This window comes from Lipotes vexillifer, unplaced genomic scaffold, assembly GCF_000442215.2.
Source record: "Lipotes vexillifer unplaced genomic scaffold, Lipotes_vexillifer_v1.1 scaffold727, whole genome shotgun sequence".
In the NCBI taxonomy this organism is placed as follows: Eukaryota; Metazoa; Chordata; class Mammalia; order Artiodactyla; family Lipotidae; genus Lipotes; species Lipotes vexillifer.
Window position 1 is genome coordinate 828,805 of NW_006771347.1, and position 12,234 is coordinate 841,038.

General features: G+C 46.4%; 1 protein-coding gene across 2 annotated transcripts in view; it reads left to right on the forward strand.

Moving 5' to 3' along the window:
- CLRN1 (clarin 1) overlaps positions 1-9,654 on the forward strand; it is a 37,687-nt gene extending 28,033 nt beyond the window's left edge. Inside the window, exon 3 of one of the 2 annotated variants that reach the window (XM_007446640.1) lies at positions 9,380-9,654. In XM_007446640.1, coding sequence (XP_007446702.1) covers positions 9,380-9,645 — 266 coding nt within the window. In that variant the 3' untranslated portion in view covers positions 9,646-9,654. Of the gene's footprint in view, positions 1-9,374 lie in introns of both variants that reach the window. The other variant, XM_007446641.1, reaches the window with a different exon arrangement.
- The last annotated feature ends 2,580 nt before the right edge of the window (positions 9,655-12,234 follow it).

Genomic DNA, 12,234 nt, shown 5'->3' on the forward strand with positions numbered 1-12,234 from the left:
AAGAAGGCCCATTTGGCTAGAAAACAGGCAGTGAGGGGAAAATGGCCAAAAAAAAAAAAAAAAAATTAGATCAGTTGACGTCAGTTAATGTCAGACCTCAAAAGCCACGGCAAGTCTTTCAGAATGGATTCTAATTGCAATGAGACACTTCTGAAAGTCCTTAAGAAGCTGTCTGATAGCTGATTTACCTTTTAATTTTTTATAAATTTATTTATTTTTGGCTGCATTGGGTCTTCGTTGCTGCACACGGGCTTTCTCTAGTTGTGGCGAGCGGGGTCTACTCTTCGTTGTGGTGCATGGGCTTCTCATTGCTGTGGCTTCTCTTGTTGTGGAGCACGGGCTCTAGGCACACGGGCTTCAGTAGTTGTGGCACGTGGGCTCAGTAGTTGTGGCACATGGGCTTCGTTGCTCCCTGGCATGTGGGATCTTCCTGGACCAGGGCTCGAACCCGTGTCCCCTGCATTGGCAGGTGGATTCTTAACCACTGCACCACCAGGGAAGTCCAACTGATTTCCCTTTTAAGAAATGTCTGGTGAAAGACTAGGCTATTGCATTGGAGATGGAGAGAGATGAATGTATTCTAAAAACATTTTCAAAGTAGATCCAAAATGTTTTGTAGGTAGCTTAAGCAATTAGTAGACAGTGGTGGCATTAACCCAGCTGGATAAGACAGGGAAGGAACAGGCTTAGAGTTTAGGGCAAAAAAGAAGTGGGGAGAGGAGCTTAGCATTAGAAATCAAGTGTTCCATTTAGGGCATGTCAAGTTTGAGATCCTATGAGATGTTCAAGAGGACATTTCAAGTAGACAGTCAGATATATGAGTCTGGAGCTCAGAGAAGAGGTCTAGACAAAAAACATAAATTTAAGAGTTGTCAGGATATAGATATCATTCAAAGCAATGAACGTGGGTGAGATCATCTAGGAAGAGAATGTAGATAGAGAAAAATTGGCCTAGGACCAGTCCCTGAATAACACCATCAGTTAATTTTGGGGTTGACAAGAAAGAGGAGGAGGCAGCAAAGGACACTGACTAGGTGTGTCTGGAGAGGAAGAAGGAAAATCAGGAGACGTGGTGTCCCAGAGGCTACAAGAGGGGGATGGTTCAAGAGTACAGGCCAACAATAGAAAACAAACATGGTTACCAAAGCGGGGGAGGGTGTGGGGAAGGGATAAATTAGGAGTCTGGGATTAGCAGATACTGACAGCTAGATATAAAACAGATAAACAGGGCTTCCCTGGTGGCGCAGTGGTTGAGAGTCCGCCTGCCGATGCAGGGCACGTGGGTTCGTGCCCCGGTCTGGGAAGATGCCACATGCCGCGGAGAGGCTGGGCCCGTGAGCCGTGGCCGCTGAGCCTGCGCGTCCAGACCTGTGCTCTGCAACAGGAGAGGCCCACGTACCGCAAAAAAAAAAACCAAAAACAAAAAAAAAACAGATAAACAGCAAGGCCTGCTGTAGAGCACAGGGAACCATAGTCAGTATCCTGTAATAAACCATAATGGAAAAGAATATGAAAAAGAATATATATACATATATATATATATATATATATATATAAATAACTGAATCATTTTGCTGTACACCAGACACTAACATGACATTGTAAATCAACTCTACTCCAATTAAAAGTTAAAAAAAAAAAAAGCGTACAGATCGACAATGAAGTATGGGAAAGGGGGGCCACCTGCGAGAGTCAACGCGAGGGAGGGAAGGGTGGCAGGGGAAGGCAGAATGGGGAAAACAAAAACACTTTCCTCAAGGTTTATAACACAGTAGGAGAGAGAGAGGCACTCAAATTAAGGAGGTAGAGAAAGAGCAGGTGCCCCAATAGGAGGAGCTGAGTATAGCAGCAACTAGACCCATAGTTTCACACTGGAGCTCTGAGATATGCCTGTTATACATTCCATTCGAGAAGGTTCCCAATTGATGGTAGAGAGTCTAACCCACATATGCATGTAAGAGAGCAGGTTACGTGGAAGACTTGCCATGGATCCTTAGTGGAATATCCTATAGACAGTTCAGGGAATGTTCCCTGAGGATGCTATGAAATGTATTGGTTCAGGCCTTTTAGAGGTGATGAAAACCACCGAAATGTGGACTTATTGCAAAGCGTATTTATTATGCCTTGTCTTACATGCAGCATCACGTTTGAGTTACACCAAGCAAGGCAAAAAAAGAAAACAACTGCCTTTCTTTAAAAAGGGGATACTCCTAATGTGGGCATAATTAATTACGAAAATTACAGCCGTGGCATGGAACATAAATAAGCTCAGTCATATGTAAAACAAGAAGACAGGAAAATAAAGAGCAGTACAGAAATAGAAGGATGCTTAACGTTATATATCAGTTTCAGTATTCATAATATCCTGGCCTCTGTAATAAGTCTAGCGCACATTATTCTGCAACTGTTAGTGAAAAACCACCTGCGACTTAGTTCCACTTCAGTCCTTATGGAGGAGCTGTTGTTCAGAGTCTGAGAAAGATCCAGGGACACCTGGGCATTAAAGCCACAGAGCCTGAGGAAGGATAGGATTGGTGGTAGGAACAAGCCAGCAAAAAAAAGACTAGTTTCTCAGCATAAACTTTGGAAGGAGGCCACAGAAGGAAGAGAAGTAACATTAGCCAGCCCGTGATGGTCAACGGACAAGGAATTTTGTTTTGAGTTACAGGGCAGCATCTGAAGGGGCAGAACCGTAGTGACGGGATTGCATTCAGGTCATTCACGTCAAGGACACAACAGAAGGACTGTTTAACTCGCTTTGCACAGGGCCCGGCCGTGCATGATCTGGTGCAAGGAGATGCTCAATCTTGTCCTGTCGCAACTGCAAAGAGACTCCTGTCCTGTTCAGAACATGCACAAGTGTCTCCCCTCTGTTTCATTTAGAGTCACAACCCAAGTCCTTGCTACGACCACCAAAGCAGCACTTGCTGTGCCCACCCTAGAAACCCTCACACGTACCTCACCTCTCACTCCCCTCTGCCTGGCTCTCTTCTCTCTGCTCAAATCCCCTGGTTCCCTTCGCGCTCGCTGTTCCCTCAGCTTGAAATGCTCTTCCCCTCCAATACCTACCTTCTCACCCCCGACTTCTTCAAGAGGCACTAAAGTGTCATCTCCTCTCTGAGGCCTCCCCAGGCCATCCTCTTCCCTGCTTTATTTTATCCTCCTTAGTACACATCACACTCTGATAAACTACAGAATGGAATTACTTATTTTGTTGTAGCCTCTCTCTCCACTCTCTCTACCACTGAGAGCTCCATGAAGATAGGGACTTTTGTCTGCTTTATTCAGTGCTGTATCCCCAGTGCCCGGAATAGTTCAGTCAGCATCCAATAAGTATTTGTTGGTAAAAGAATAAAACAGAAGCAGCTCTACATATTTTCTAGTAACACATGACAATCTCCTTTTCTGAAAATCAGTTCAAATGAGAGAAAGATCTTTGCATGAATCACTCTTCTCACTAACATGACGTTTGTAAAACTTAAGTTAGATATGGGCTCTTCAGCTCTCCACTGCAGAAGACATTATATCACAGAAGAAGGGGAAAAGCTCAACCCAACTGGTGTTATAACTTCCTCCACACCTGCTCTTTGGAAATACATGACCAAATTGCTCTCCATTATGACCTCAAAATCTACACTTAGATATCAGCTTGCTTTACTGGTCTAGATGGTAGCCGTTGGTCTCTAAAGCAGTTTGGAACTGGAGCAGCTTCCATTTGGGGAAGAAATCTTTGCTGGAGATCTCACCAATAATAACTGACTTTCTAGTCAGATTACATACTTTCACAGAAAATTAGCGCTTACACCTGAAAAGCTGTGGCTTTTTCAACCCCATGTACCATCTCTCAAGACTCCTTAAAGAAGGAAATCTTCAACTTATCATTCTGTAGAGCAAATGGAATGCCTCTAACAGTTGTCATCGTAGGGGAGAAAAAGTTTTCTCTCTCCCCTTCCAGGTTCTTCGGCTGCCTCGTAACTGAACTGACATAAGACAGGTTAACAGGAGAACAAATTTCGTTTCATACGTACAGGAGCTCATAAAATATGAGACTCAAAGAACTGGCCCAAGCAGGCCGCGTTTATACCTTTCAGACAAAGAAACAATAAATTTGTGAAAAACTGACCAAAGTGGTTTGGGCTTGGGGCAGGAAATTAGCGAAGAACTAGCAGGGTTTGTGTCTACAGTCATCTCGGCCCTGAATTCCCTATCTCTGGTGATAAGGATGCCTTCTACCCTCCAGGTGCAGGGAGGGTATGCTTCACGTGGGAAATTTGTTTCCTGATTTCAGGGAGACAGAGGAAGGTCAGAGTGTCCTTCTTGCACTAGTTGTTTCTTAAGTAACTTTAATTCAAAATAATCAATCTGTTGAAGTGATATATTTGGGAGTGGCAAATCCTGCTTCCACTCATCATCTCTAAGAGAGTTTAAAGATGACATGTTAGCTTTCTGGAAATCTTGGCCATTACTTTAAATGGAATAGAAATTCTAATTTACTATTTCCCAGATGCAATCTTAGTGATAATAGGAGAAAGTTTCAGAGGTTTTTTTCACCTTTGAGAACACATTTCTACTGAAACCCATGGTACCCTAGACTCCCATGGACCCTGGCGGGATCTTCCCACCCATAAAGTATAGTCACTCTCAGGGGTCACCGAGGGATAAAGAAGCAGCTTTCTTGTTGGCTGTGACCTTCATTCCCTATATTGTAAGGGACTGGAGGGGAGAGGTGACCGATTCTGTAGTTTCAGCTGCCAGAGGAGAGTCCTGAGTGTGTAGTGTCTAGTACATGACACGTGTTTGTTAACTGACTGGTAATTCATGGTGTGACAGCCCTATAACTCAGCTCTCCTGTTCAGTCAGAAATTAACTCAGTAATCAAAGTCATTAAAAGGAGAAGGGAAAAAAAAAAAAAACAACACTACGGTACCAGCCAGATGGTGGGGAAATCAAACATGTGAAAGGAAAATGGCTCGTCTTTGAGTAAAGACACCCGGTAGCAAAACCTCGTATGCCTGGTTATCTTCCAAATTCTAGCTTCAGCAAGGCTTGTCGGGTTTCCCTAAATTTGGTGTACTTTAACCTTTCTTATGAGCTGGAGCAGTGTTGGTCAGATAGACAGACAAGGGGGAAATCCGTCCAAATGGCCCCAGCTGAGTTTGGGCTCTTGGGGGGACATGGGTAACTGGGAGGAAGCATGCAGGCTTGATCCTAACCCTTGGGCAAGAGCATGAATGAAAGCCCACATACCACGTGTCTCATCATTGAAAAGTTATAAGCTAATAGACTATTCAGTGAAACACGTTTATCCTTCACCCTTGACACACATCTCTCTAGTACCTGGACCTGGAGGCCAGATGCAAATTTAGACTTCTTGAGCCCCGGGAATTCTGCACCTGATGTGGTGATGAGAGGAGGGCCGAGCCATGTCTCTTCGTCTCTCTTCCCGTGGCTGGTTCCATCCACGCTGTAAAGGGCCTCGAGCATAAGTGTGTGAACACTCCACCACATATCCAAGCTCTGACCATGCCCCCCAAACAGCTGTTCCTTGGTCACCCTCAGGCCTGTACAGCAGAAGCCACAAAATCCACCCCTGTGTAAATGGACCCAGGGAAGATTCTCGTGCCAGCCCAGGAAGTGTGCTCAGGGCCGTTTGTGGAGGAAATTCCTGGGTCCCAGGGGTACCATCTGGCATGTGGTCAGGGACTCCAGATGGCCCCATCTCACTGACATCAAGCATTCCTCACCCCATGGGAAGGGGTGTCAACAGGAGAGAGAGCAGGACCCTCTAAATGCGGGACCCATAGCAGGAGCCCCCTTGCTGGAAGCGAAGGGCCAGACCGGAAAACGTGCTGAGCCCTGTTCCCACCACCACTCACATCCCTTACACACCTCTCTTCATGTCCCCAGCGGCCAGGCCACAAACAGAAACTCTTCCTGGGTATCTTTTTTTTTTTTTTGCGGTACGCGGGCCTCTCACTGTTGTGGCCTCTCCCGTTGCGGAGCACAGGCTCCGGACGCGCAGGCTCAGCGGCCATGGCTCACGGGCCCAGCCGCTCCGCGGCATGTGGGATCCTCCCAGACCGGGGCATGAACCCGCGTCCCCTGCGCGGATCGGCAGGCGGACTCTCAACCACTGCGCCACCAGGGAAGCCCCTTCTTGGGTATCTTTTGGTCCATGATCCATAAATAGGTATTGGTGGTCCCACATTTCCTTTAGAGCCAGGGACAGAGAGAGGCAAAAATATCCTAAATTCACACTGAGTTGTTTCCTTCCACGTGTCCTAGCGTCGCTGAGGGGTTGGCAGAGACTCAGGCTGGGTTTCCATGCTCTGACTCTGAAATGACCAAGCTGACCTCACGGACAACCCCAGACTCCAAGAGCAGAATCTCCGACCATCCTCTTAACAACTATATTGTGTTTGGGGAGCTTGCATGCTTGAAGCATTAGCTCCAGTAAAGGGCTATGGGTCTTAGATACCCAAGCAACTTTTACTTTAAGAATTTGAAATGCAGTCTCAGTGTGATGCTTTCTCCTTAACAAAGCAGTACCTTTAAAATATTTAACAACTTGAAAAAGAAAACCGAGCTTGAATTTTCCTTTCAAGCACCAGGGAAATACAGTGTTTCGCTTCTGTCTGAAATTCACCATCTCCTCACACAAAGAGGTTCTTATGGTAAAAGCAATGGCATTTTCTCCACAATTCTCAAATAAAAGATAAAGAGAAAACAGCATCTCAGCCTTTTTGTTGGATCTAACAATAAAGGAATAATACAGTATTGCCAGGGGAGAGCTCTGGTTTTAAGCTCAGAATACAAAAATAGGCTGACAATTTTTACAAAGGAATATTCTCCAAGGCTGGTGGGAAGTGAAGTTTCGAGAAAATTATATCACTTAATTACTTGGGGATGTATGACGGTGACGCTCAAGCTGGCGGGAGCCGTTCCCAGGTGAAATTCTCACAGAGGAAATAGAATTTCACCTTTCCTCCTCACCCACAAACCAACCCCACCCCCATCTTACCGACCCAAACCCAGCCTTCGGAAAAAGAATGGGAACATCATTTGCATGGTAGCACCTCATGTCTGGAGCGTTCTCCCCACACAGCCCAACCTCCCTTTGCTAACTTTTCCTATAATTACTTCCAAAGGACCTTCTAGGGTGCCGCCCACCTACTCAGTAATAACCACCTGCACCTCCCTTACTGTGACACCCACTGCGATTGGTTTACAGCTGTTTTATCTGAGTTCCCTGCCCGATTATACTCTCTGTTACAGCAGAAAGCATCTGCATTTTCTTTAATGTTGAAATCTCCACCACTATTCCCATGCTTGGCCCGTAATAAGTCTCATGGAATAAATGAATGAGTGAATTAATGAATGGGAACTTAAGCCACTATGTTGCTGCTCCCAGGACATTTGAATTAACTGTAATTGAAGGCAAAAGCACTTACCCCTCCTCAAGGAGTCATAAACCTCATGGGAGAGCATGTGGAGGAACGAGGCACTATAATATCAGTACGTTCTCTGGGGTGGCCTATCCAATGGATTCAGGGGTTTTTTTGGGGGTGTGGTGGAACGAAGACTTGCAAGATGAAAAAATACATAAAAACCAGGGGAACAGCTACCAGTTAGTGAGCACTTCTATGTGCCAATTCTAATACCAAGTGTTAATCTTGAATCATCTTTATTGTCCACATTTTATAGACAAGGAAGTGGAGGCTTGGAGGTTAAAATTGACTACTTTCACATGGCTACTGGCGGAATCAGGGTTTGAACCCAAATTGGTTTGACCAAAGTCTGAAAACCATCTCAGCAAGTTTCCTGTTAACTAGCACCCCACTGTGATGGCCTAGGATGCAGATGTAGCTGTGGGAGCCCTGGCTCTCCTCGGTGCCTCTGACTCTGCCCCTCTTGCCACCTGCTTCTGCCCCCATGCCATCCACCCATCTGGGGGTCTCTCATTCTCCATCCTCACAGGACAGAGACTATTAGAGTTTCCAGGCACCACTCAATATGATGTGCTCCTGTCCTGCAGAGATCTCATCCAGGCCACAGCCACACCACTTAAGATTAGATTAGGCTACCAATGAGTGATAAATAAGGGGAAAATAATAATAATAATAATAATAGGGCTTCCCTGGTGGCGCAGTGGTTAAGAATCTGCCTGCCAATGTAAGGGACATGGGTGCGAGCCCTGGTCGGGAAGATCCCACATGCTGCGGAGCAACTCAGCCCGTGCGCCACAACTACTGAGCCCACGTGCCACAACTACTGAGCCCACGTGCCACAACTACTGAAGCCCGCGCACCTGGAGCCTGTGCTCCGCAACAAGAGAAGCCACCGCAATGAGAAGCCCACACACAACGAAGAGTAGCCCCCGCTCGCCGCAACTAGAGAAAGCCCGTGCACAGCAACGAAGACCCAACACAGCCGAAAATAAATAAAATAATAATGGGTTAAAAAAATACATGTTTATTATTCTCTCACACAAAAATCTAGAGGTTAAAGTCCACTGAAGACACTGGTGGCTCCCGGTGTCTGATATCCAAAATTCCTCCCTTCCTGTTTTTCCATAATATATGGCTTCCATTTCTAAGGCCACCTTGTCCAAAACGTCTGCTGGTGCTCCAGCCATTGCGTCCATATTTCAGCTACAGGAAGGAGGACAGGGGAAAGAGAGTGCAGGCCCCTAATACTGCACACTTCAAGGCAACTTTCCGGCCCCTACATCCCAGCCCCCCTCAACCAATGTAGCCCTCATTCAAGTCAGCCACATGTCCAGGTAAAAATCCTGAGTTCTATTACAAACAAGGAGAACAGATACTCTCCGCCTTGACACCTTATCCATGGCTGCCTTTGCTCAGGGACACGTCTGGGCAGCTGTGGCCAGGTGGGAGCCCGAGGAGGGGGAGAAGCCATGTAAGCCTTCTGAAGGAAACCCTCAGCCCTTTCACAAGGGGGCTGGATGACTGCCATTTCTTCTGCATGACCTGTGAAGTACAGATAAATTGTTCTTTTGAAGCCACACCATAGCAGTGGCTGCTTTATAGCCTGATTCCACCACTGTGCTTTTAAGGTGCCCAGCAATTCAGCCTTCTCCTCACGCAAAGTGGAATGTCCCCCAGTCTTTGTAAGACCGGCTTGATTCTACCCACACCACCCCCGAAAGTCTTCTCACGCAGAGCCATAACCCAGGCGCTACCAGCCATCGGTTGGAGAACCAGGCTCGTGATTACAAATTTGAAATATATTTTTGCAGAAGAATGCAAATGAGGATGACGGAAAAAGGCTTTCTTTAGTTTGGACACAAACCCTCTTTCCTGTCCCTTACAATCAGGAAGTATTTGACCCAACATGCTGTTTGTTCTTTCTCTTGCAGGCTCCTGCGGCTGTCTTGTCATGATACTGTTTGCCTCTGAAGTGAAAATCCACCGCCTCTCAGAAAAAATTGCAAATTATAAAGAAGGAACTTATGCCTACAAAACACAAAGTGAAAAATACACCACTTCGTTCTGGGTGGTTTTCATTTGCTTTTTTGTTCACTTTTTGAACGGGCTTCTAATACGATTTGCTGGATTTCAGTTCCCTTTTGCAAAATCTAAAGACACAGAGACAACTAATGTAGCTGCAGATCTAATGTACTGAAGGGCAAACATGGTGAATTTTGTTCAACCTTTTAGATGCACAAATTAAAGTACCAAACCCTCTGTGATAATGTTTACAAACTACGTACTAAGGATACAGGCCAGGAAGTAAGGGGAGCAAAAAGAAGGCTTTGGAGTGTTGTTTAACCTGGTGGGAAATTGCTTCCGCCTGGGTAGTCAAGACAGTTGACTAGAATGGACAAATTGTTACTCTGTATCCACACCAGAGTGCAAAATGCCTGCTCCATCAGTTAGGAATTGGAAGGCATGGGGAATATATTTTAGTACAAACAAATACTATTTCTGATATATCTACACATTTGTTGCCACAGGTACCAGAAAACAGAGCTGGAATCATTTTCCTAAAATGATAGTGCATTAAATGAGCATTGGTAAAGTGTATCAATGCACTTTTTTAAAGTCATTTAAAGCACAGTCTTACTATCCATGCCTATTGGTCAAAATGTATAAACTTCTAAGAGGAAAAAAGAAGAAACACAGTACTTTCAACAGACGTAATTGCTGGGACCACTGAGGAATCGTGAAAAATGATTCTTCCTAGTAAACTTGATGCAAAATGACTCACTGGGGCTGTTGCTTCTAACTTTTTAGTGTTTTCAAGCACTAATTCCCAATTATGAAATTATATTACATTCTGGGATTACAGCGATATCACTGTCATCTTGGGTCTTGGTCTGTCACAAAAGCATGACTCAAGTCAATTTTTTTTTTCCCTGAGTTACCCATGAAATTGATCTGCCGCTAACCAAAGGCCGCAAGTGAGCCTAGAACTGACCGTTCCTCTATCCTCCACCTGCTGCCCTCGAGAAAGCGCTCAGGAAGAGGCAGAGAATGACAGAGAACACACCGCCAGGCCCCTCACCACAGCTGCTCGGTACTCAGCCGCCATACAAGAGGTTTTGAAAGTGCTGGTTTTAAAAAATACTTTTTTCTCTTTGGGAACAATTTACAAGAAAAAAACAACTGTCTGTCTACCTGAAAAATAACTTGCTCTGATGGTGACCTGCAACCCACAGGCTGACATCAGAACACTCCCTTCGTTTCCAGATGTTAGTCTCTCTACCTTCATTCAGGAAATATATCTGGAGAATTTCTAGAAGACTACAGTCAGTCTAGTGATGAAGAGAATGCTTATTTCAGTAACGGGCTAGTGGAGCCTAGTTCTGGAAGTCTTCACGAAACAGCATCTCGTGGTCCCGTCTGCGTCTTCCGAGCAGCTCCTCTAGGAGTGGGCAGGAAAGCACAAGGAACTTCACCGCCAAGGGTAACTGGCCTGAGGTCCTGGAAGTCCCCGGAGTCCCACTGGATCCCTCTCTCTCTTCTCAGAGTTTTGAAAAACTTCTAACACGAAGCTTTCTTCTTTAGAAAACAACTCCCTGGTTGTTCTCTGTTCTGTAAACAGAGATAACTCAGAGCGGCAGCTGAAACCTCAGTGACAGCCTAATAGGCAAACTAACAATCTCCCTGATGGCAAGTAGAGGTGGACTGCTGACCCCCGCAAACTGGGTGGAACACAGAAATACAAGAAGATGCAACCTGGGCCCTCAGAGGACAGCACTTAAGCTGTCCCCTTCTCTTCTCCCAGATGAAACGTTTGTGACACATGGCCTGAGAGTAACCCTTCCAAGAGGGATACGGCCAGGATGTTCTCTGTGGCGATCAGAGGCCCCGGGAAAACAATCATCGCACTGTGTCCGACCTCCCACCCCAGGTGGCAGCCACTGTCTCACATTCTCTCTGGGACTCGGGGCCGCCTGCTGGCTCCAGGGCGGCAAACACAACACCACAGTTGGGGGCTCCTTCCCCGGTGTCCGTACACATCCTCAGCCCCCAGAACATCAGTGCTTATTATGCTGTGGGAGAGAACGGCAAGAAGCTATGAAAGCTGGGTCCTTTGGGGCAGAGCTGGCAGTGAACATGGAACAGGAGGGTACCTTCCCTCTGTGCTCATTTTACAGTTTACACATCTTGTGCTCTGGAGGTCCCGTCTATTCCTCAGAGCAGCTGCCCTCATGTCACCTGACAAGCATTCAAGGTTGATCACTTTGGCTGGTGACTCACACAGCACACAACCCTGGGGCAGTGCCTCTCCTCTCTGGAGGCCCATTTGCAGGGAGAGAGGTGAGAGGGGGAGGTCTGCCCATCTCAGCTCTGGTGGAGGGAGGAGGGGTCCACACTGGCACCAGCTAGGAGGAATGCACTAGCCTGCCATTAGAGTGGATATTGTCCCAGTCATGTACCTAATGGAAACCCGAACAACTGGCCAGGGAGAGGCTGGGGAGCAGAGAGCTTAACCTCTCTCCATTTTCCTCAACCTTTCCCCTTCCATCAAGACCCAGTATAGGTAAAAAGGGTGATGGTTTAGAGAAATGCTGCTTCAAGACCAGTCCCAAGCCATCAGCCCTGTTTTTCTAACTGCCTTGCTGCCCCTGACCCCTTCTATTTAGATGTTAGGAGCCTGTGCTATTTGGGTGCTCGGGGTGTGATCTGGTGGTCCGCCCATTCTCAACCCCCTTTATCGTGGCTCATGGCAGTCGTTCACGGCTCAGGGCAGATGGCTGCTTCGGCA